At 45.8% G+C, this 25,555-nt stretch overlaps 1 protein-coding gene across 2 annotated transcripts in view; it reads left to right on the plus strand.

Annotated features, from left to right (window-relative positions):
• The window catches only part of ATRN (attractin), a 163,548-nt gene that overhangs the window by 48,690 nt on the left and 89,303 nt on the right, over positions 1 to 25,555 (plus strand). For both annotated transcript variants that reach the window (XR_010430335.1, XM_064653595.1), the window contains exons 4-15: positions 1,927 to 2,055; positions 4,422 to 4,627; positions 5,790 to 5,958; positions 7,254 to 7,344; positions 8,459 to 8,702; positions 10,777 to 10,960; positions 14,019 to 14,173; positions 18,495 to 18,579; positions 20,084 to 20,304; positions 21,480 to 21,601; positions 22,118 to 22,256; positions 24,556 to 24,737. Coding sequence is in view for 1 of the 2 variants with exons in the window: in XM_064653595.1 (XP_064509665.1) it covers positions 1,927 to 2,055; positions 4,422 to 4,627; positions 5,790 to 5,958; positions 7,254 to 7,344; positions 8,459 to 8,702; positions 10,777 to 10,960; positions 14,019 to 14,173; positions 18,495 to 18,579; positions 20,084 to 20,304; positions 21,480 to 21,601; positions 22,118 to 22,256; positions 24,556 to 24,737 (1,927 nt within the window). In the remaining variant the exon portion in view is untranslated. The remainder of the gene's footprint in view (positions 1 to 1,926; positions 2,056 to 4,421; positions 4,628 to 5,789; positions 5,959 to 7,253; positions 7,345 to 8,458; positions 8,703 to 10,776; positions 10,961 to 14,018; positions 14,174 to 18,494; positions 18,580 to 20,083; positions 20,305 to 21,479; positions 21,602 to 22,117; positions 22,257 to 24,555; positions 24,738 to 25,555) is intronic.

Genomic DNA, 25,555 nt, shown 5'->3' on the forward strand with positions numbered 1-25,555 from the left:
AGGCTTCTGTAAAATGAAAAATAAACATTCCCTGCTCAGTGCAATAGGTAAATAGGTAGTAATTGTTTTTTTTTTTAAACTCATTTAATCTCCTGCTCTGCATTATTTTTACTCCAGTTATTTTGGCAATAATATAAAACCATACTGTGTCCAGCCTGGAATACTGTAAATAATCTTTCCCACCATCCTCAGTTCTCTCTGCCGACCCTGGAAAACCAAAATCTTGATTAATTGAAAATTTAGAAGGATCTTGCAGAGCCTGGAAGGGTGAGAGAAACAGCCAGAGGTGTCCAGAAGTGTGAAGCAAGAGGAATGAAATGGGAGTCAGGAGTGTGAGAGGCTGACAGAAAAAACCAAAAATGTGGATGTGATGGGTTGGGTGGAGCTTTGTGAAAGAAGGGGTGGCAGGAAGATGTGGTGTGGTTGACAACCCTGAGGGATGGAATGGCATCCAGAGGGAGCTGGACAGGCTGGAGAGGTGGGACTGTGTGGGAACCTCATGGGGTTCAGCAGGGCCAAGTGCACTGGACTGGGGCAATCCCAGTATCCCAACAGGCTGGGAGATGGAGGGATGGGGAGCAGCCCTGGGAGAAGGACTTGGGGGTGTTGGTGGGGGAGAGGCTGGAGATGCCCCAGCCTGGCCCCCCCGTGCCCTGGGCTGATCCCCCACTGTGGGCAGCAGGGCAGGGGGGGATTCTGCCCCTCTGGCCCTGTCTGAGGAGAGACCCCCCTGCAGAGCTGCCTCCAGCCCTGGGAACAACAGCACAAGGACGTGGAGCTGCTGCAGAGTCCAGAGGAGGCCCCGGAGCTGCTGCCAGGGCTGGAGCCCCTCTGCTCTGGAGCCAGGCTGGGAGAGCTGGGGGGGTTCCCCTGGAGAAGAGAAGGCTCCAGGGAGAGCTGAGAGCCCCTGGCAGGGCCTGAAGGGGCTCCAGGAGAGCTGGAGAGGGACTGGGGACAAGGGGTGGAGGGACAGGACAGAGGGAATGGCTTCCCAGTGCCAGAGGGCAGGGTTAGATGGGATATTGGGAAGGAATTGTTGGCTGGGAGGGTGTTGAGGCCCTGGGCAGGTTGGGCAGAGAAGCTGTGGCTGCCCCTGAATCCCTGGAAGTGTCCAGAGCCAGGCTGGATGAGGCTTGGAGCACCCTGGTCTAGTGGAAGGTGTCCCTGCCCATGGCAGGGGGTGGAACTGGAAGGTCTTTAAGGTCCCTTCCAACCCAAATCATTCCATGTTTCCATGGCTGATTGTCCATGTTTCTCCTGGAAAAGAAGCCCAAGAGGCAGCAAGTGTAAAACGAGTATAATAATCCTTTCTCTGCTGTTGCAGAGGTAAATTTTTGACCTCCCTGCTGCAGGTTTTCCAGCTGAAAAGGGTACTAGTGGTTGAGAAAGGAATTGGATGGAAGCAGGGATGGATGGTTTATTTAACTGTGCTGACTTGGGTGTGTTCTCCAGGTCAAAGCACCTGAACTGGGTTTCTGGAAGCTGGAGAACACATCACCAAAATGCTCTGTATTGCTTTGCCACAGCCTTTCCTAAGAATTTGCTGTAGCCCAGACCCAGGAGGGACACCCTGGGCACAGCAGACCTTTAGTTTGGCTTGGTAGTACAGATTTTACTCTTTTGGGACACACTGGTTTCTGTTTCCAAATGTACCTCTTTGTTTATGAGTGGGTCCTGCTTAAATCATGGCAGAATAACCAGGCAGGGAAAGGCTTTTGACAGGAATAACTGGAATTCTTGACATCTTCAAGCTCACTCAGGTTAAATACTTTTAATACATTTATTTATGATTCCACAAAGTCAGTATACTTCAAATAATGCAAATACATTGAATTTAAATTGTTTTATTCATACCGATGCACTGTTGTTGCTTTGCTCCCTTTTTTATTACTTTTAACGGTGTTTGATTTTCTTTTTCCTTTCCAGTGGTCTCATTGTCCCTGAGAAGGACAGCAATGAAACAGTCCCTGAAGTTGTGGCTACTTCTGGATATGCTCTCCTCCATTTCTTCAGTGATGCTGCCTATAACCTCACGGGCTTCAACATCACCTACAAGTGAGTGGCACCACCCCAAAGCCGTGCTGCAGGGGGAGCAAAAGGAGAATTTTCCCTCTTTTCTCACCTTTTTCCTTGAAATCATCACTTGCCCTGAAGTGTGTAATTATGAGCAGACACTTGAAATGAGATTTTTCTCTTTTATTATACCCTTTGCAGCAGTCAGTGACTGGGATGTGCTCGACGTTGGCAGCTGTGGGGGTGAATGTTTGCCCCCAAAGGCATCCTATTATTTATTTTATGTTATTAAATGGGTTTGATCCTGTGTTTAATCAACCAGGATTGATGTGTTTTGTGCATGCCTCTGTGTTCTGCAGAGGGAATTCTGCACAAACACACTTTTCCATCAGCACAGTTTCACTTGGAACACTGGGCTGTACCTGCTCTTGAAGATCCTTATCCTTGGGATGCTCTTTTTTATTCAATTTTTTGATTAAATCCCTCAATTTGGCCTCTTTTTAGTCTGGAATGGTTTTGTGTTCTTTCATTCATACTTTGAATATATTATATATTTATATAATATATAATTATTATATAATTTATATAATATATAAATACATAATATATAATCTACAAAACAAATATTATTTATATTTATACATTATATTTATATAATATATAAATATATAATTCATATAATATATAAATATATAATACACAAATATTATATAATTCATATAAAATAAAAATATATAACATATAAATATTATATAATTTATGTAATGTAAAAATATATAATATACAAATATTTTATAATTCATATAATACAAATTATATAATATATATTATACTTACATAATATATAAATATTATATAATTCATATAATATATAATTATATAATATATAATTATTATATAATTCATATAATATAAAAATATGTAATATATAAATATTATATGATTTATATAATATATAAAATATGTACTATATTATATATACTATAAATATATTATAGGTGGGTGCTTTCTGTTCATTGACATATTTAGTCCTTGCTGATGAGCTTTTGTAAATGTAATGTTGGGGTTCTGCCTAATTCATCAACTGCTTTTAGAAAGGTCTTAATTTGAATTCAGTGATCTCAGTGTGGTCACACTCAGAGATGAAATTTTTTGCTTCCGTGGGGATCACGAGCTTTGAATTTTTTGTGCTCCTACAAATGCAAATGGTGTTTGTGCCACACTGGGAGGTTTAATTTGGGGGTAACATGCAGGAGTTCTCACCCTTTTAAAAAAAAAATCAGCTGCAAAAGCTTTGCTCACGAGCGACTGTTTCGCAAAAATTGAGTTTTTCTCGAAATGAGAAGCTTGTTTTTTTAACACCTGTCCTGGTGCTTTTATCCTTAGTAAGCACATAAGTATGTGCTTGATAATCCCCATAAAACCAGATTATTTGAGAAACGAGGGACATCCAGCACCCCTTGAAAGCTCCAGAAAAAACGAGAAGCCTTCACAAAGATGCTTGAAGCAGAGGAGCTGAAGGAGCAGCGTTTTCCAAGCCTGGCTTATCCTGTAAACCAGGACTCCATCTACTGCCAGCTGTTGGATTTGCACCATTGCACTGAAATACTGTCTTCAGGGATAATATTCCTTTCATTCTTCACTTTCTTGATCATTTTAAACAATTTTTCAGTGCTGTTTCGTGGTCTGGTTTTTAGCTTTCCTCGTGGTATTTTTGCAGTGAGTAGATTAAAGGGTGTATTTGTTTCTTTTAACAGTCCTCACAGTTACTACTGGGTGTAGGTACTCAGCAAACACTGTGAAATTGTTATAAATTATTATGGTCTTGGACCAGTGACAGAGAGAATAATGGGCAGCAATCCCCAGTTATGAGTTATACTGGTTGATACACCAGCAAAAACAGGAGCCTTGGAGGTGAATGTGGCCTCTAAATTTGGATCTTCACCAGGGGTGCCTCTGGTTTTGCCTCAGCTACGCTGCAGATGTTATAAAATCAGAAAGGATTTGAACCAGGCACATCTTTGGCTTGGGATTCATCTCCAGCTTGTTCCCTTGGTGAGCAGGTCCCAGAATAGCACCTGATTGTGAGCACTTTGAGGCTAAATTGCACAGACACCACAACAGCCTCGTGTGCTGATTAAATTCCTCACTTGCTGTTGGGTGTTTTAGGGCGGTTCATTTGCATTAAAAGTGGCTAAAAATCATATTGATCATTTTTTCAGAGGAGCTGAGACTTTTAACTCCTGAGGGGAGGGAGCAAATCCCTGCAGGCCCATCCCACCAGGGTCTTGGTTTGGGTGGAACAAACTGTGTTAACATTATTCAGTTAATAAATCTTGGTTTATTAACCAACTAAATCTTGGGAATCCTCTTCCTTCCTTACAAATTCTTTTGCCTGCTGTTCCCAGTTTCAATATGTGTCCCAACAACTGCTCTGGCCGGGGGGAATGCAAACTCAACAGCAGCACCAAGGCCCTGGAATGTGACTGTGCCAAATACTGGAAGGGGGAAGCCTGTGACATTCCCTACTGCACCGAGGACTGTGGGGCTCCTGAGAGGGGCCACTGCAACAGCAATGACTCCAAGACCTGTCTGTGCTCCCCAGGCTGGCAAGGTGAGTGTCCTGGGGCTTGGAGGGAAGTTTTGGGATGCATTTTCCGTGTGGGGCACTGGCAGATTCATTGGGAGTATGTGGGAATATTCACAGTGACAAGTATTAGTGTTTCGACGAGGAATGGAGTATCTGGTTTTTAGTATTAAAAGATCACACTCCATTTGGAAGGTTGGAGCTGCTGGAGAGAGTCCAGAGGAGGCTCAAGAGATGCTCTGAGGGCTGGAGCCCCTCTGCTCTGGAGCCAGGCTGGGAGAGCTGGGGGGTTCCCCTGGAGAAGAGAAGGCTCCAGGGAGAGCTGAGAGCCCCTGGCAGGGCCTAAAGGGGCTCCAGGAGAGCTGGAGAGGGACTGGAGACAAGAGATGGAGGGACAGGCCAAGGGGGAATGGCTTCCCAGTGCCAGAGGACAGGGTTAGATGGGAAATTGGGCAGGAATTGTTGGCTGCAGGAGCCCCCAGGACAGGCTACCAAAGCCAAGCCCTGCCAGGCAACTGCCTTCACCTCCTGACTCCAGAGAGAAGATTCACCTCAGGATAAAGCATTTAAACTGCCAGAGGGCAGGGATAGGTGGGATATTGGGAAGGAATTGTTGGCTGGGAGGGTGGGGAGGCCCTGTCCCAGGTTGGGCAGAGAAGCTGTGGCTGCCTCTGGATCCCTGGAAGTGTCCAAGGCCAGGTTGGATGTGGCTTGGAGCAACCTGGGCTAGTGGAAGGTGTCCCTGCCCATGGCAGGGGGTGGAACAAGATGATCATTATTATCCCTCCCAACCCAAACCATTTTGGGATTGTGTGATTTTTAACAAAATGCTTTTAAAGGCAACTTTGCCCCCATGCACAGCAGGACCAGCCTGTGGTTTGTAGGCATCAGGTAACAACTTTAAACCTCCTTCCTGTGCACCTAAAGCAAATTTGAGCCATAGTTCAGCTGTTTGAACACACAACATTCCTCATTCTCATGTCCAGCTGAGCTGAGCAGCCCCAGTTTTGGCAGGGATTTGGGCTGAACACACATTTTTCCTTTGCATTGACATCCTGACATGTAAAAACTAGTCTAACATTAAATGCAACCACCTACAGCCCTGGCAGGAGATTGAACTCGAGCTGAAACACAGGCTTTGGGGGAAAAAAAAACCAAACAACTTCATTTTTAAACCTTCTTTTGCCAGGTCCTGGCTGTTCAATTCCTGTTCCTGCAAACCAGTCCTTTTGGACCCGGGAGGAATATTCTCTTCCCAAACTTCCCAGAGCATCCCACAAAACTGTCATCCATGACAACAAGATGTGGATTGTTGGGGGCTATGTCTTCAATCACTCTGACTCTCAGAAGGTTTTAGCGTGAGTATAAACCCAGATAATAAAATCTAAAAGGAGAGGAGCTCAGATTTGGGAGTTATTTTTAGGAGTGTGTGCTTTGCTTTGGCTCCATCTCCAGGGGAAACCAACCTGGATAAAAACCTCCAGGCTCACGTTTTGAGACGTGGGGAAATGCTGCCGAGGGGCTGCTAATTTGGGAGAAGAAAAAGTGGAAGGTTCCTGATGTTCAGTGAGTTTTTGAATCATCTGTGTCTGACAGCTTTGAAATATTCACTCTGCGTTTCTGGGCCACCTCCTGGATTAATATCTCGGATTAAAGGAGGGTTTTGCTTCCGAGTTTTTAGCCCTTATGTTTTATTTGTGTGACTTCAGAGGCTTTGGCTCCTTAGTTAACACCTCCTGATCACTGTGGATGGTTTTCCATAATGGGTGGGATACAAACAGGGGATGGCATTTAGGATGAGGAAATTTAAGCAGCAACTGGAGGAGATTTAACAGTAACTAAAACATCAAGTAATAATTGGGAAATCCCTCATAAAAACCATCAGTTTTTCAGGCTTCCCCTCAAGCTTGATGGTATTGGGGCAGAACTAGGCAAAAGCTGGAATTTTTTTCCAGGCATGGCTTTGTACCTCCCTTTGTACCTAAATGGGAGCTGTGTGTTCTGCACTCACATCCAGAGATAATAGTTCTTGTAGGGGAAATTAAAGAGGAGCTGAAAACACACATTTTTTTAATGGGATGCCCTATGGCTTTGTTGAACACTTTCTCAGGGATGATTTTATCTCACAAGGCTCTAAGCCTGACAGATACAGTGCATTATTTTAAATAAAGAGCCACAGGCCATTTTCAGGGCTGGAGGTTTGTGTTATTTCAAGCTTGAATGGCAAAAACATAATTAAAAAGTGCTTTTTGAACACTCACAGGGGTTTTTTTTATCAAGTAGTTGGAACTTACCTGAGTCAGTGTGAAGTTTTTAGACTTTTTTGAGGGATGATGTGGTGTTGGTTGCCACAGGTTAATAGACAGTTCATTAGTTCTTGGATTTGCATTGGAAAGGACACAGGATAAAGCAAATCAATATGTGAATGTTGAGTAACAGAGCAGGCTGGACTGGGTTTTTTAATCCATAAGTAGCTTGTGGGAGCTTTGTGCATGCTGAAATCATGGCAGGTTTTATTATTTTAGTAAATAATAATTTATATCATGATATTGTTTTGGTAAATAATTCCCCCCAAATCTTGAAAAGGACAAGCCATAACTTTCCCAGCTTTAATACCTGTTCCTTGGAGGTTAATTCAGTTTTTATTACCCAGGTATGATCTTATTTCTGAGGAGTGGCTTCCCCTGAACAACTCTGTGAACTCGGTAGAGATGAGATATGGTCATTCCTTGGCATTACACGAGGTAAGTTCAGAGTTCCAAACTCACTTCCCAGCTGATTTCTCCCTTCTTCCCCCTGGCTTCCCACCCCTTATCCCAGATCAGTCGTGTTTGGGAGAAGCATTTCTCCTTCCAAGGCTTGTCCATGGTTAGCCCAGGCTGTGTGCTCGTGCTCCAGAGAATCCTTGAGCTGCTGTCCTGGGAAGTCTGTGGTGCCTTTGCTTGTGTGTTCCTTGTTTACCCTTTTTCCAGGGATTTTAGGGCTGTCTGAGGTCAGTGAGTCCATTATTTCCTCCTCTTTGCTGTCTGTGCTGGCAAGACACGCCTGAGGCAGAGTTTGCTGGAGTTCAGCTGCTTCCCAGCTGCCTTTTGTGTGGATCCCATAAATATTTTTATGAGCTCTGTTGTCCAAGACACCAAAGCAGAGCTGGGGAATCAGGGATTTTTGGAACTTGCTCTGCTCCTGCAGGAAAACTGTGAATCTGCTCTTCCAGCACCCACAGCAAGTGGATTTGATGCTTTTACCTGCCTTTCTCCCCCTCATGCCTTGCTGTGGGGGAGAGCAGGATGGCAAAGGCTTTGGAAAGGAAATGAGCTGATCCTTTCCTGACCTTTGGTTTTTTGGAATGTTAATTAGCTCATCACGGTGCAAGGCTACGCAAAGCTTAATTATAAACACTCAAAAACTCCCCCGCAGCAGCGTTCACAAACAGAGCACTTGAACAACCTGAAAGGATGGGAATTCATCCTGGAATCACAGAATGGTTTGGATTGGAAGGGGCCTTAAGGATCATCCAGTCCCACTCCCAGCCATGGGCAGGGACACCTTCCACTCTCCCAGGTTGTTCCAACCTGGCCTTGGACACTTCCAGGGATGGGGCAGCCACAGCTTCTCTGCTCAACCTGCACCAGGGCCTCCCCACCCTCACAGGGAAGAATTCCTTCCCAATATCCCATCTATCCCTGCCCTCTGTCTGTGTGGGAAGCCATTCCTCCTTGTCCTGTCCTTCCATCCTTTATCCTAAGTCCCTCTCCAGGAGATTTCATCAAGTCTTTTTGGTTACTTCAGACCAGCAATTCATTCCGTACGTATTTCCTAAATCCCTTGGCCTTCTTCCACATGTACCTTTTTTTTCAGGACAACATCTACATGTATGGAGGGAAGATTGATGCCACGGGGAACGTGAGCAGCCAGCTGTGGGTGTTCCACATCTCCAACCAGAGCTGGGCCCAGGTGGCTCCCAAGGCCAAGGAGCAATACGCCGTGGTGGGACACTCGGCCCACATCGTCACCCTGCGGGACAACAGCACCGTCATGCTGGTCATCTTTGGCCACTGCCCCCTCTATGGCTACATCAGCAACGTGCAGGAGTACAACCTGGGTGAGTGGGGCCCTCCCTGCCTCAGCTTTGCCTTGGTTTGGCAGTTCTTGAGCTTTTAATATTTGTCAAAACGAGCGGCCTCCGACTTCACCAACAACCTCCTGCAGCACTACAGGCTGGGGACAGAGGGGCTGGAGAGCAGCCAGGCAGGAAGGGACCTGGGAGTTTGGATTGACAAGAAGCTGAACAGGAGCCAGAGTGTGCCCAGGGGGACAAGAAGGCCAATGGATCCTGGCCTGGCTCAGGAACAGGGTGGCCAACAGGTCCAAGAAATGATTCTTCCCCTGGACTCAGCGCTGGTGAGGCCACCCCTGGAGTGCTGTGTCCAGTTCTGGGCCCTCAGCTCAGGAAGGACATGGAGGGGCTGGAGCAGGTGCAGAGGAGAGCAACGAGGCTGGGGAAGGGACTGGAGCACAAGTGCTGTGAGGAGAGGCTGAGGGAGCTGGGGGGGCTCAGCCTGGAGAAGAGGAAGCTCAGGGGAGACCTCCTCACTCTCTGCAACTCCCTGACAGGAGGGGGGAGCCAGCTGGGGGTTGGGCTCTTTTCCCAGGCAACCATCAGCAAGACAAGAGGGCTGGGTCTTGAGCTGTGCCAGGGGAGGTTTAGGTTGGAGATTAGAAAGAATTTCTTTGCAGAGAGGGTGCTCAGCCATTGGAATGGGCTGCCCAGGGAAGGGGTGGATTCTCCATCCCTGGAGGTGTTTAAGGACAGACTGGATGTGGCATCAGTGCCATGGGCTGGGAACCACAGTGGGGTTGGATCGAGGGTTGGACTTGATATCTCGGAGGTCCCTTCCAACCCAGCTGATTCTGTGATTCTATGATTCTATGATTCACACCCTGGGGTAGCTCCTGAAAGCAAAAAAAAAAAAATCTGTAGTGGAGAAACAGAGCAGGAGAACTGGGGGAAAAACTGAATTTCTCTCTGGTAAAACAACACTTCTGAAAGTTATCTTTTTAATCAGATTTTTTTCCGTAAGAATTTTTTTCATTCAGACCAAACACCTGCTTAACCTGACCCTTGTGTCGCCTAAGCAGGGGCTTAGGGTGAACAGGGGATGGATTTCTGTATTCCCATATCCCTGGGAATAGAAATGATGATTTTAAGATTCTGAGGGTGATTTTAAGATCCAGAGATTCCTAGTGAAGCACAGGAAGCTCTCCAGGTGAACTGAATTCCCTCCTGACTCTGAAATGGAGTCACATCCCTGGCTCCATGGAACAGGTAGGGATCCTGGTTAAGTACAGGAAGCTCACAGCAGGAATGTGCTGGTTATTCTCAAAAATAGTGGCTCTGTCTGCACTTAGAACCTGTTATCCTTGTTTTCTAGTCATCCTGATCCAGGGAATCTGCTGGAGCTGCTTCTCTGGTGTCCACATGAGGGAGTTTTCTTCCTCTTGGAGAGATCCAGGGAGAACCAGGACATGTGGGGCAGTGGTTTGTTTTTCCCACACTGTCCAATTCCTTTGTTTTTTATGTGCCAGCTCTGCCCTGGAGTTGGGAAGCCTGTGCAGGGTTTCATTCTGCACTTACTATGGAGATTTGCTGTGTAATTTGGCATTTTTATTCCAGTTGCTGTTACATTATGTCTAAAGTGCTTCAGACCAATGTTATTTTAGTGAGTGAGATACAGGACCATTAATCACATATTAGTTTTTAACTGCCCTGTTCTTCACAGTCAGACTTGCCTTCAAGTGCTGTCTGGCTTTATATATATATATATATTTATGCATACATAAAAAGTAAAAGTGCTCTTGGGTCCCATTCCAAACCAGGTCCCAGTGCTGGCATTTTCATGTCACTGGAATGCAATCTATTATTTCTCGATTTTTTATCTCTCATTTACTTAGATTGCCTGCAAAAACGTAATAAATGACCGTGAAAAAGCTGCTTCTGCTCTAATTAAAAATACTTTACAGTCCTTCTCGACAACAAACTCCTTGAAGGAGGAATTTTTGGCTGTGAGGTGATGGAGACAGTGTGTAGATCTGAGTCAGGGGAATCCCAATTTGTGTTGCTGATGAGTTATTAATGGAGAGCAATTGATTGTGTTTTATCCCCCTATTTTTTTCAGTGACAAATACCTGGAGCATTTTACAGACCAGTGGAGCTTTGGTGCAGGGGGGGTATGGCCACAGCAGCGTTTATGATCCCAACACCAGATCCATTTACATCCATGGGGGTTACAAAGCCTTCAATGCCAACAAGTACAGGCTGGCAGATGATCTGTACAAATATGAAGTCGATTCCCGGATGTGGTAAGTGGGTTTTCCTTCTTTTTCCTGTTTTCCCACCCCGTATTTTTGTCTCTGGTGAACAAGAGGGTGGAGGATTTGAGAAGGGTACAGTGGTTTGTGTCTGCCTGCGTTCAGGAGAGATGCTGTTCTCTTGGATCTCTTATTTTTATATCCCTTTATTATGAATGGAGAATCATATAATCACATCTAATCAAGGCTGTGAACGAGCCAAGCAATCCATTTTAATCTGTTGTTCCATTCAAGCTGAAAAGAGAAATATTTGATGGTTTTTTCCTTGCCAGCCTGTGCATATGAGTGCAGTTACTGCAGTCAAGTGAGGGATAATTCACTCTGCAGTTAAGACTGTAAAAGAATTTCTATTACAACCCCATTTTCTTCTGGCTCTGTAACTCCTCGAAATGTTCATTTCTTAAGCTGAAAATCTTCTGTGATTTGTTTCTGCCCAAAGGTGAGTTTTATTAAAAAGCTGTAGCCTCACTTCACGACTTGGAGGTGAAATACATTCTCCTTAGTTCTGTGGTGATTTTCTTCAAGTTCTTTCTAAAAGCTCCTGACAAAAAGGAGACTGTCTTTTGAGTTAAGACTTGGAAATTTGAGTCACCCTATCTCTTTTTTTTTTTGAGGGTTAAAATACTCTGTGTTTCTGCAACAACTCTCTGTGAGTCTGTGCTGATGAGAGAAATAACGAGGGACTAATTTCCAACCTCTTCCTTCCTGCTCCCTCGTGCACAGAGTGTAACCACACTTCCTCTGTGGGTTCATTTGATCCTCCACTTCAGCCAGTTCAGCAAATCTGGCTGAACAGGCACAAAAATGTCACAGATGTGACAATGTTCTTCCAAACTGCTGCAGCACCAACTTCCTCGTGTCACATCGGCTCTGCCAGCCCAGGGAGCCCTGAAGGGGAACAAGCCCTGCAGGGAGAGGGTGGGACTGACTGTTCCTCTGTAGCTCTGCTCTTTTTTTTTGCTGTCATTGACTCCCTTATTTTATTCTTCAGTGATTTAGGCCCTCTCTTCCTTGTTAAATCTCATGAGGTTCCCATGGGTGCTCTTCTCTACCTTCTCCAAGTCCCCCTGGATGGTTTGTCACCCACGTGCTCAGCTTGGTGTCCCTTGGTGAAGGGACCTTAAACACCAGCAGGTTCCACTCCCTGCCGTGGGCAGGGACACCTTCCACTAGCCCAGCTTGCTCCAACCTGGCCTTGGACACTTCCAGGGATCCAGGGGCAGCCACAGCTTCTCTACCTGGTGCCTCTCTGTTGAGGCACCAGGGCCTCAACACCCTCACAGCTGGGAATTTCCTCCCAATATCCCATCTATCCCTGCCCTCTGGCACTGGGAAGCCATTCCCCCTTGGCCTGTCCCTCCATCCCTTGTCCCAGGTCCCTCTCCAGCTCTCCTGGAGCCCCTTCAGGCCCTGCCAGGGGCTCTCAGCTCTCCCTGGAGCCTTCTCTTCTCCAGGGGAACCTCCCCAGCTCTCCCAGCCTGGCTCCAGAGCAGAGGGGCTCCAGCCCTGGCAGCAGCTCCGGGGCCTCCTCTGGACTCTCTCCAGCAGCTCCACGTCCTTGTGCTGTTGTTCCCAAGGCTGGAGGCAGCTCTGCAGGGGGGTCTCATGAGACCAGAGGAAAGGGGCAGAATCCCCTCCCTCAACCCAAACCCTCTCAGAACAGCAGGAAAATTCTCCAAAGGATGACCCTTTGTGTTCAGTGCCATCACTCCCCCCGATTAACACTGAGATCAGTGCTCAGTTTGATCAGTGCTCTCCATGATTTAGTCACAGAGGAGCCCTTGATTTGGGCAGGTATTAACCTGCAGGGCTCCATTTTTGGGAGCTGCACAGGTTTCCTTGAAACAGGATTGTTAGTTTTGAGCAGCAGCTGCTGCCCAGTGTGAAAGAATCCTTTGGGCTGCTATAAAAGCAGAGTTACTCTAAAATATTGGAGTCCTCCCAGGCTGTCTGTGCTCAAAAGCCCCGTTAGAGTGAAAAGTTGAGAATTCCTGGGGAGGGAATTGATGACACGAAGATCCATAGCTTTGGAAAGAGGCTCTCATAGATATATTTCTCCTCTAAACTGGCAAAGCAGATGGGAAGATGAGAATGAAGTTACAGAAGGGATGGGAGAGTGTGGAAAGGAAGTTGTTAAACACCTCATTAGGAAAAGCAGTTAAACACTTTATCCCCCCTTTCCCTGCACTTCTCCAACTTGGGTTTATGGATTGGTTTGTCTGTGCCAGGTGCTGTTCAGCCTGGTGTGCTGGTTTAAAGGTAAACCAGCAGGGGAAATGAACCCAACTCAAAAGAGAGATTATAAGTCAGAATAACAATTAAAGAAAATAATACAATAAATATGATTATACAGACAAACAGTTGGTTTTAACACACAAACCACAAATGTATAACCCAGCACCCTGGGGCATGAACAGAGTGGTGTTCCTTGGGCCCCCTGAGTCCAAAGGAAAAGGAGAGGGGAAAACCTGTTGGTGAGAGTGGTGGTGCAGTCTGGTCAAGAGTGGTGGTCTGCAGTCTGGTTGAGAGTGGTGGTCTCAGTCTGGTTGAAAAGTGGTGGTCACAGTCCTTCTCTGGATCCCAGGAGTGGTTAAAAAAGTCCCAAGACTCCAAGATGATATATCCTCAGGTTCAGGCAGGAATGCCCAGTGCCTCCCTCAGGGTGGGGAGTTCCACACTGGGTGTGAGGACAGGAACACCCTCCTGTCTCACAGTTCCACACTGGGTATGAGGACAGGAACATCCTCCTATCTCACAGTTCCACATTGGATGTGAGGACAGGAACATCCTCCTATCTCAGAGTTCCACACTGGGTATGAGGACAGGAACATCCTCCTGTCTCACAGGCCTCTTCACACCCAGTTTATAGCCTGAGGGGTCAGGGGTGCTCTGGGCAGGGGGTGTAAATGGTCTGTTGAGAACAGTTTCTGGGCAATGGCATGGAAGGCTCTAGAATCCACAGTTTTGGGTTACACCCCTCCAGTGATGAACTGGGCCCAGCTGTTCTAACTAGGACACCTGGTTAATGGCTGTGTTTTTGTTCCCAAAGGACCATCCTGAAGGACAGCCGCTTTTACCGCTACCTGCACACGGCCGTGGTGGTGAGCGGGACCATGCTGGTGTTTGGAGGGAACACCCACAACGACACCTCCATGAGCCACGGGGCCAAGTGCTTCTCCTCGGATTTCATGGCCTATGACATCGGTGAGTTCTCCCAGAAATCCCAAGGAAGGCCCAAATTCTCAGCTATCCCGAGGGAGTGGCCGGTTTCCACGCTGGGTGTGATGTCCTGAGCACTGCTGGGCAGAGGGATGTGGGATCAGGAGAAGGAGGCTCCTTAGGTTGCTCCAGAATTCCAAGGAAATGAGGTGGTGCCATGATTTCCAGCAGCAGTTTATGCACAACCTTGGACATGAAAAATTAGGGTTTTGTTATAGAATCATAAAAATCAAGGGATCATTAAGGTTGGAAAACACCCTTAAGATCATCAGGTCCAACCATCAACCCAACACCACCCTCTTCACCACTAAACCATGTCTCCAAGTGCCACATCCACGTTTTTTTGAACACTTCCAGGGATGGTGACTCCACTTCTTCCTTGGGCAGCTTGTTCCAGTGCTTTGCAACCCTTTCCTTGAAAAAAATGCACCCTAAAATCTAATCTAAACCTCCCCTGGCACAACTTGAGGCTGTTCCCTGTCCTGCTGTCTCAGCCATAAGTTCTCCTGATGTTTTGGGAGTGGTTTTAATTTGTTATTTGATAAAAAAAGGCAGGTTTTTAGGACAGGTCCAAGCACTGGAAGCTGCTGAAATTCAGCCTGTGCAGTGCACACTCTGGTTTTAATTGCTTTATTCAGCAATAAAGCAGAGTAGTAGGTTGGCTTTGCTGAATTTGAGTAGCCAGGAGAGGGCAGCATTTATTTGTGAATTTGGAGTCCAGAGATGGTGAATTTGAGAAGGAGAAGAAAAGGAGAGATGGAATTATCTGAAAGAAGAGATGGAATTATCTAAAAGGAGGTGCATACGCACCCAGACAGCTCACAGTGGGGAAAACCACCATTCTCTGTTCTATCACATCTGTCTGCTGCTCTCAGAATTCCCTGAATTTGGGTTCTCAGGATGGATCACCTGAAATAATCACACAAATCTGAAATCTTGCAGTGAGTGTCCACTGAGATCTCCCTCCTGGTTTGGGAGAGGAAAACACAGCTGAACCAATTACTTGGATCATCAGGGTTTGACATCCTTGTGCCATCTTTCCTCTTTGTTACAGGGATCAGTCCCTTCTGCTTCCTGTGATTTCCAGTCCTATTCCTGTGGAATTTTTGTAGCTGGCTTTATTTTGATGTGGTTTTTTTTTTTTAACTCGAGGAATTAAAATGAGATATTCCACCAGGTTGGATGGGGCTTGGAGCAACCTGGGCTAGTGGAAGGTGTCCCTGCCCATGGCAGGGAGTGGAACAAGATGATCTTTGAGGTCCCTTCCAACCCAAACCATTCCATGGTTCTGTGACACTCATCAGCAGTTTAATTTTTTTAAACTTTGATTGCAACAGTGATTGATTTTCCTTGCTGCATTCTGCTGTCTGCCCTGACCTGTTGAACTGTCTGTTAGATTTAAACCCCAATTTGCATTAATTGGACAAAATGTGCCAACAATGATGTTCATTTTGACTCATTTCAGTCACCAGGCAGGTTCCTGGTGTGAAATTTCCTTACATGAAATAAGGGGTGCAGTTAATTTTCAGTTTTACCCTGAGATTTAGAGCTTGCATTGATTTAATTTCACATGATGTGGAGAGACTTGTTTTGGTGTTCTTGGATCCCCTCATTCTTTAGGGAAGAGACTCTCAGCCCAAAAAGAGCAGCTTTTTTTCAGATAACAGACCACTTTCTCTGTTCTCCTCATGGCAGGACCCCTTGTGCCTGATTTTCCTTCTCCCATTTGCCTGGGAGCAGTGCCAGGAATCCCTCAGGGGGGTGGCTGAGCATTGGTGTCACAGCAGAAACACCTCCTTGGTGGTTCTTCCTGCAGGATCTCTGCAGTAATTAATTATCTTGTTCATATTCATGTTGGTCTCCATGGAAATAAGTCCATATAAACCCCCTGTTATCTGTCCCTTGATATTCCCAAGGCACAAGTTACCCAGAGAGAACCAAGCAAGGTCAGTTTTCTCCAAGAGGCTTTAATAATTGTCTTTATTCCCCACTTTTAGGATAATCTGTCTGGCTGGTTTGCTCACCTTTTACATCTTGATTAATGATCCTGATTGATTAGTGATTAGGTTAATTAGTGATCATACTGATGGTTGGAAGGTTGGAGAACACTGGAATTAAACCCAGTCTAAACCAAAGGCTTCAAACCCAGCTCTTCTCAACCTCTGCCATGAAAACTCATTTTGGAATTAACTAATTTTATTGACATCAGCAGATCTTTCCTGGTTTTCCATCCTCAAATTTCCAAGTAAGGAGAGCACATGCACTGAGTGTTCTGAGGACAGAAAATCTCTTTTTTTTTGGGAGAAGAGAATGCCAACAGGTGTCAGAAATGTGTGCTGGGCTTTAGCAATTGGGGAGATCTGAGAATTCATTGATGCTTCTCATCCTTTGTCCTCCACTTGAGCAGGTTGGGGTGCATTCAGTCCAAACTGTCCAGGTAATGCCTGGTTTGGGAAGGTTTCAGGATAACAATCCAACTCTCTATGTGCTTGTGCAATTCCTGTTGAATCTCACAGTATTTTCCCTTTTGGAAAATGGCAAATTAACTCTTCCTGTCCCCAAAATTGGTCTTTTTGGCCTTTGGCAAAGAATATCTTGCTCTGCAACAGCTTCAAGTGGAAAAAATGCCTCATTTAATCCTCTCCTATTCATGTAAAGCTTTACTTGTACAAAGATCTTTTCTTGCCACGGAAGGAAAATTAAAACTCTTCTATTTACCCCATCAAAAATTCAGATTTAGATCACAAACATAGGAAGAGGCTGCCTGTTTCCACAGCAGATGTGTTCTGTTTGAACAGTACATTTAATAAATCCTGGGCATTGTTAAGTCTTAGGCTTGGCTTAACTCCTAAGTCAGGAAGGAGAAGATTCTTTTGTAGTCTCAGAATTACTCGATTTTTCCAATACTTGCTCTTGAGTTAAAGATGGGAAAGAAGCTTAGAAAGCAAAACATTCCAGGCCTTCTGTTAATCTAGAAAAATATGTTTCTTGGCCTCACATGACACGCAACTTGATGGCTAAAAAATTGCAAATTGCTGTCCAATTTTGCTGAAGTCTCCTGCTAAAAAATTGGAATGGTGCATTCTTGGCTAGGGAATGATGCTGGGGTAGGTTAAATTCTTTGGAAATCGAGCAGATGACATGTAAAAATAAACTTTCAAAATCACACTTCATCGAAGGATTAAATCCAACAGGGCACTTTGTCTTTCATTTCTCAGCACTTTTGGACAAAATTGCCGTGGATCTGTTGTTTTATCCAACAGTTCTCTGATTTAATTAGGTAAAAAATGAATAAGTTTGTTCTTCTTTGCCCTCATGGACTGGTTTGGTTTGTGGGCTTTTTATTTTTTCTCTCCCAGAGGTTCAGTCCATGGCACAACAGTTTTATCTTGTACTAAAGAATCTTGGAGTATTTGAGGGCTCTGTGGATCTTTACAGCAGATTGACTTTTCTCTCTTAATTGCATAAATTGCATCCAAGTGCCTCTGGGACGTTGGTCCCCAAGGTGATCCCATTCCCTTTGTGGAGTCGAAGTGACATGAATTGGACTGACTTTCCCTGCCTTTGTTCCTTTGCTCAGTGGGTTGGATGTTTCTTAGCTTGTTTTTCCTTTTTTTTTTTTTTTTTTATGCACTGCCCAAAGGAAAAAAATTACCTGAGAAACCGAGTAAAAAAAAAAAAACAAGGCAGAAGTTACAAATGTTATGCTAATAGAAAAAAAAGATGGAATAATCTCACGTTGTGTTAGAAGAAGAAAAACAGCCACGAATCCCTGAGCTGTGATGAGCGAGAAACGTTTTTAAAAGCATGGATATCTGCCCTCTAGGAATATAATTGCAATGGAAATAAAAAGGAAGATAAGTCTCTGTTCTCAGTGATGCTGGTTCGGGGCAAAACTGCAAATAATTCACGTGTAAACAGATAAAAACTGAACTTGTTACACGGGGAAAAATTCCACTGGTAAAGGAGGGAAGCAGCTTCCTCTTGTCCTTTTCCCTGGGATAAGAGACCAGGAAAAAGAGGCCAAGCCCTTCTTGGCTCCCCCCTCCTGTCAGGGAGTTGCAGAGCCAGAAGGTCCCCCCTGAGCCTCCTTTTCTCCAGGCTGAGCCCCCCCAGCTCCCTCAGCTGCTCCTGCTGCTCCAGCCCCTTCCCAGCTCCCTTCCCTTCCCTGGACACGCTCCAGCCCCTCCATGTCTTTGTTGGAAGATCCCAGGTACTTTGGGGATTTTCCAGGAAGGACTGTGCTGTGTAATTGTCCTGTTCATTATCCTGGGAGTGTTTCTGAAATGAATGTTTTCCACCCCAGCGTGCGATCGATGGTCGGTCCTTCCCCGCCCGGGGCTCCACCACGACGTGAACAGGTTTGGACACTCGGCTGTGCTGTACAACAGGTAAGGACAGAGACATTCCACACCTCCATAAACCCCCCCCACGGGGAGGGCAGTGGTACTGAGACCAGAGGGGTGAGGATCTGGCACAAACCTCCTTGCCCAGAGAAGCTGTGGCTGCCCCTGGATCCCTGGAAGTGTCCAAGGCCAGGTTGGAGGGGGCTTGGAGCAAGCTGGGCTAGTGGAAGGTGTCCCTGCCCATGGCAGAGGGTGGATCTGGAGGGTCTTTGAGCTCCCTTCCAACCCAAACCACCCTGTGATTCTCTGAACCTCTGAAAGTTCTCAGCTCTTCACTTTTGTAGTGTGTTCGGTGTCCCCCCGTGCCCATCAGCCCTTCACTGGACTAAACTGCCTCAACTCACTAAACTGTCTCAGCTCACTTCCTTCTTTCAATATCTTGATTTTTCTTCATACTTCTATTCCTTTTTCCTACTTTTATGTGTATTCCTATTTCCTCTTTATTTCTGTTTCTTCCTTATTTCATAATTGCTCCTTCCAATTCATTTCACGTTTCTTACTTAGGAGTTTCTCCAAACCTTCCTTTGCCTCGTGGTATCTCTGTCCATGTTTCAGTTTACACACCTTTATCCTGTGGGGCTCTTTTTTCCCAGCCATGTGATGTCCAATATTTAGAGAAAATCCTAGGTGAGATTCCAGCTGTAAAGCTTTACCCACTGTAGTGATATCCCTGCTTTCAGGTGAACAGCTATTGCTCTATTTATGCCTGTGGAACCAACTGTGAGAAATTTTATTTCATAGGAGTCCTCAAATAGGATGAAAATCATATTCAAAAATACTCATTATTCAACCAAAACTTGCCTTGATCCTTTTCCACTGTCATTTTACCTGTGCCTACAAACTTGGATTCACAGGGAATTTTTGAGTGGCATTTTTATGTAACTAATAAAACTTGTTGTTTTACCTGAGACAATTGTGATCCTAAAGAAGGTTTAAAAACCTCACCCCTTCTCCTACAAAGTATTCTGTTATTTTGGGGTTTGTTTGGTGGGTTTTTTTAGCTGACACAATTACTCTGCTCAGTTGGTACCAGCCATGAAAACTGGTTTTGTGCCAGCGGAGCAGCGACAGCAAAGCACCAAAAGGTTTTGTCCCAGTTCCTGAACTCTGCTTTAATGCTGTGATACCATCTCCCAGATTTTTAACCTTCCTCCCTCTCTTGCCACTGCGAATTACAGGAAAGATCCCAAATTTTGGGTCTCCTCAGGTCGGTCAGGTACCTCCCAGAGTTTTGGCTGGAGGGGAAGGTCAGTCCATGACCTTGGATGGGTTTGAGTCTGTTGAGATTCTGTGGCTTCTCTGAAACAGTGAAATTAGACTGACCTTTTCTTTAGTACCTCCCTTAACCAAGAGCTATTTATTTGGATTTATGCCCTCTGGGGTGTAATAAAACACCTCCCTCAGACCTTAAATCCCGTTTACCCGGAGCCGGCGCGCGAGCCGCGAAAACACCCGCGAGTCCTTCTCTCTCCGCTTCCATGTTCTCCAGCACCATGTACGTCTTTGGAGGCTTCAACAGCCTCCTGCTGAGTGACATCCTGAAGTTCACCCCCGAGAGATGTGAGGCTTTTGCCAACGAGTCGTCCTGCCTGCGGGCAGGGCCCGGGGTCAGGTGTGTGTGGGCTCCCAACCCTCCCCGCTGCATCCCGTGGGAAAACGCCACCCTGGAGCAGCAGCAGAAGGTCTTTGAAGACTGTCCTCCCAAGCCAGGTAGGTGCCACATTCCTTCCATCCCCCCTTCCCAGGTGTCTGGAGGGTCTTTTTCCCCTTTCCAAGGCCTGCCATGTTGTTGGTTGTGTGCCCTTATGAGGTCAAGTTGTGGTTGTGCTTCCATATGTGCCCGGCAGTCCTTCCTCTGACCAGGTGTCCTGGAGATGTTTCCATGTTTCATTCCTGAAGCTCTTCATGAAATCTTTTTCCTGTCTTGCTGCTTGGACTTACTTTTTCCATCATCAGCCAGGAATCAGGCCTGGACCATCACTGTAGATATTTGCTCCAAGAACTGACCTTTGGAGAACCAGCAATTCCCTGATCAGCCCCACGGGGCAGGGAAGGGGGTCTGGATCTGGTGGAGTTATCCTGTGCTCTTCAAGAGAGGCAGCAGGAATAACTTCAGGAGCAACTTCAGGAAAAAATTACTTTATTTTTTGGCAGGGGGGTTGAAACCAAATGATCTTTAAGGTCCCTTCCAACCCAAACCCTTCTGGGATTCTGTGTATAGGGACAAAAGGAATGAATGTTTTCAGGTCTGATTCCTGTGTTTTCCCTCAGGATAACTCATTGAATTCATTGAATTATCCAGCCCTTGATTCTGTAATAGATTGTCATCCTTTAATTATTTAATAGAAACTGATGTGAGGGGACATTGCTTTGCTGGGCTCTCAATGTACAATAGATTTTCACAAACCACAGGCAAGAAATGATTGGAAAGATGAGTGAAAAATTCAAGCTTGGCATGGAAATGCTCTGCTTGAAGGCCAGGCTTGCAGGAAGATGGTGGGAAATAATCACTGTCCTCATGGAATGTCTGAACATCCATGTTCGTGTCTTCCTGCATTTTCTGGCCGTGTGTTTTAGGGCTCCTTGGACGCTAAAAATGCCAATAAATGCAATTTTCCACCAGTCCAATGCCTTGGAAGTCCCTGATTTTAGTTGCTGACAGCAAATCCGCCGCCGTTTGGGTTGTCTCTTTGGCTGTAAATAACCAGGTTTTGTTTCTTTGGCTGTAAATAACCAGGTTTTGTTTCTTTGGCTGTAAATAACCAGGTTTTGTTTCTTTGGCTGTAAATAACCAGGTTTTGTTTCTTTGGCTGTAAATAACCAAGTTCTCAGAGCTCTGTCGGGAAATGCCTGTTTTTGGTCATGCAGGTTTTTTTCTTTACTAGTTGTAGACAATGAAAAATGTGATCAGATTACAGACTGCTACAGCTGTACAGCCAACACCAACAGCTGTCAGTGGTGCTCTGACCAGTGCATCCCAGCACACAACAACTGCACAGAGGAGCAGGTACTGGAATCTGAATATTCCTTGCTTTTAACTTACCCTGTGGAATAGCAAATGCCCCCATATTTTGGTCTGTCGGTGTTATAATCCCTGTTTTCTTATTCCTTAGCTCTAAAGTGCTACGTGCTTGGATTTCTTAAGTTGATCCAAGGGTTTTTCGTGGGATTTTCCAATGGATTTAGGAGGGCTGTGGGCATAGGGAGAGGCAGAGGTGTGAATCACAATGATGTGATTATTCATTACTCATATTTTGGGTTTGATACCAACAGAGCTTCCCCTAAAAAATAACAAATTAACCCTCTCTTGTAGAAGCTCTAGTGAGGAAAACCTGTCAGGTGGTGGCTTGGGGGAATATCTGGGATACCCAGCCATGCAGCTTTTGGATACATAAATATCCAAAATATATCTATAAATGGCTTTACAGGGCTGTACTGGGATGTTTAGTGTTGCAGTCACAGCTGTTAAATCCCCCATTGGTTGGATATGGGAAAAAGCCTCCCCTGTGCTGTTTCTTTTTAGGTTCCTATTACTCTCTATGACAATTGTCCCAAGGATAATCCTGCTTATTACTGTAACAAAAAGACAAGCTGTAAAAGCTGTGCCATGGATCAAAACTGCCAGTGGGAGCCCAGGAATCAGGAGTGCATTGCTTTGCCAGGTAGGTGCTGGTTATAGTCAGGTAAGAAAAAAAAATCCCAAATTCAAGTTGTTGAGGTTTGGGGTTTTTTGGTTCATTTTTATCTTTTTCACCCCCCAAATCTATAATTTTTAGTGCTAGGCTGGAGTAAATAATGTTGTTTAATCATACCAGCTCTTGTATGAAACTTAATTTCTGATAAATCCATCAAATCTGCTGGAATATTTTTTCAGTCCCCATTGTCTGAAGAGGGCTGTGATCATGTGTGTAATTATTAGGCTGTATTTCATCTCTCCCTTTCCATTTGATAAAAGCTGTTGATAATAGGCCTCTGCAAGATATTAGAGTTAATAATGCATGCTATTTAATTTGGGGAACTAAATTGGTGCAAAAGCATAATGGCACATACTGGACAAATTAGGCCAGTAACACCTGAAGTGTTTAAGGAAAATTCTCCTGTTCAGGTGTTTCCAGTGGAGCTCACAGGAGCTGGTTATTAGTCCCCTTGGAGTAACTTTTTTTTTATCCCAATGACTGGGGGGAAAAAAATATAGGATCTTCAGTGATTAACATTTGCAGGTAATAAAATATAGAGAAAGGGGGGAAAAAAACCCCACCAGACAGGACATTTTAATGGGCATGGGAAACCTTCCCCCAGGAACTCTGATAGGCTTGGACGTGTCCAGGTCTGGTTTTGCCAGTCTGGAAGAGTTAAAAATCGAGGAGACTTTAGATCAGAGCCATGAGAGTGAGAAAAAAACATCTTTTAATGAGGTAGATCAAGAGCTTGGTGTGTTTAATTTGATGTAGAAAAGGGGGTGACTTGATGATGGGTGTAAAAAGCCCATCTGAAAAACTGACACTCGAGAGCTTTTCAATCTGTTAAGTCTAAATTCCCACTGGAAATGCCCCCCAGGGTTTTTTTGTACGGGAAATAACGAACCACGGAGCGTAAGGAATTCTTCAGGAGTGGGATTGTGCTCGAGATGAGCCAGGGATTAATCCTGGAAGTTCATGCCAGGGACAGGAGCACAACAACCCTTTCCTGCCTTTAAAAAGGTCCCCTGGAAACTGTGGGTGAATAAGTGGTTTTAAGCCATCAACAAAATACTAGTTTGGTTTCTTTTCCTCTTTCTCCTACAATGATTTTACTCTTCAACATTGTACTAAATGCTTTGATTACATACTGCAGGTAACTAAATGCTGGTGTCAGACTTCAGCTGCCCTAAACAGCTTTTCTTCTCCAATATTAGGATTTAACAGGGGAATATTGGTGGATAATAACAAGGGAATACACTGGATATCCCACTAATTAAGTGTAGCGTAAATTCCTAAAAGCCCGTGGCAACCCTTCCCTCAGAGTGTTGAAACCCTTCTGTTGGGGAGGAAGGTCAATGCTCCTCACTAGTTCTGGGCACACCAGTAAGTCAGACTGGTTTGGGGTGGGGCTGTTGGTTTTATTTTAATAGAAGGGTTCATGGAATCATTAAAATTGGAAAATACCTCCAAGATCATCATCAACCTTTGACTGAATCCCACCTTCCCACCAAACCACAGCATGAAGGGAATGTCCACTCCGTTTTCTGGACACTTCTAGGGATGGGGACTCCCAACACTGCCCTGGGCAGCTGTGCCAGAGCTTGGCAACATTTTTAGGGAAGAAAATTTTCCTGATATCCAACCTCAACCTCCCCTGGCACAGCTGGAGGCCGTTCCCTCTCCTCCTGTCCCTTGTTCCCTGGGAGCAGAGCCCGACCACCCCCAGCTCCCCCCTCCTGTCAGGGAGTTGCAGAGCCAGAAGGTCCCCCCTGAGCCTCCTTTTCTCCAGGCTGAGCCCCCCCAGCACCCTCAGCTGCTCTAGCCCTGGAACAACAGCACAAGGATGTGGAGCTGCTGGAGAGAGTCCAGAGGAGGCCCTGGAGATGGAGCCCCTCTGCTCTGGAGCCAGGCTGGGAGAGCTGGGGGGGTTCCCCTGGAGAAGAGAAGGCTCCAGGGAGAGCTGAGAGCCCCTGGCAGGGCCTAAAGGGGCTCCAGGAGAGCTGGAGAGGGACTGGGGAAGGGAACAGACCTTCCCAGCTCCGTTCCCTTCCCTGCACACGCTCCAGCCCCTCCATGTCTCTCCTGTCTGAGGGTCCCAGAAGTGCCCCCAGGGCTGGAGGTGCCCCAGCAGTGCCAGCACAGGGCTGGGACACACAGACCAGGGGCCATTGGCTTTCCTGCCCACCTGGGCTCATGTTCTTTCATGGTTCTCTCCCTCCTTTGAACGCTGTGAGGGTCACCTGTGTCTCTGGGTTTACTTTCTCTCTCCTCCCTTCCCCAGAAAACATCTGTGGAACAAACTGGCACTTGGTTGGCAACTCCTGCCTGAAGATCACCAATGCCAAGGAGACCTATGACCATGCCAAGCTGTCCTGCAGGTCCAACGGTGCTCTGCTGGCTTCCCTCACCACCCAGAAGAAGGTGGATTTTGTCCTGAAGGAGCTGCAGAAGATCCAGTCCTCGGTGAGTGCTTTTTTTCTGCCCCCTGAGTAATTAAGCTCTGCCTGTGGAGAAGTCCCTGCCGGGGTATTGTGTGCTCTGTACACAACAGAAATGCCTCTTAACCCAAAAGGACTGATCTCCTTTTGAAATTCAATGCACCCTCTGGGTGATTCTGAGCCGAGATTGTCGGGAATGTAAATGGGAAAGATAAATATAAACACACCCGGTGCCTCAGAGGTATCACTTTCTGTAATGGAATCACCCCCGTGTTTCCCTGGTGGGATCCAGGGCTGCAGCAGGAGCCCTCTCCTGACTTGTACACAATATTTTATAAATAAAGGTCCCTTTGGGGCACTGGAGGTGTTTCATGCAAAGCACTGGAACTTATTTATTCCGCTCAGAAAAGCAGCTGTTTAAAATGTCACCTCCTTATTCCACGGAGCCGCTTGGCTTATTTGGAGTTATTTATGTGGGATTCAGTGGCAGGTGCTTTTTTCATGGGAGTGAATTGGAATCTGTCCCTCTTCATGCATCAGTAAAATAAATACATGTATTTTTCCAGTCCTTGGGAGGAGCAGGGGGTGTTCAGGGCAGGTTGTGTAGGTGGTGCTACAGCCCTGACAGAGAACGATGCTGGGCAGCGTCCCTAAAATCCTGGCTTGGGCTGGAAAACTGCTGGGACTTCATGGCACATCAGAGTATCAACTCCTGGGTCCCAGAGGCTGCTGTGGGAAGAGTTTTATCCAGGATAAATGAGGCTGGAGGCAGCGGGATTGCTGCTTTTCAGGGGAGAACGTGCTTCAGTACTTAAGAGAAGTATTCCCCTGTCGAAACAAGAA

This window comes from Pseudopipra pipra, chromosome 4 (genome assembly GCF_036250125.1).
Source record: "Pseudopipra pipra isolate bDixPip1 chromosome 4, bDixPip1.hap1, whole genome shotgun sequence".
Classification (NCBI taxonomy): domain Eukaryota; kingdom Metazoa; phylum Chordata; class Aves; order Passeriformes; family Pipridae; genus Pseudopipra; species Pseudopipra pipra.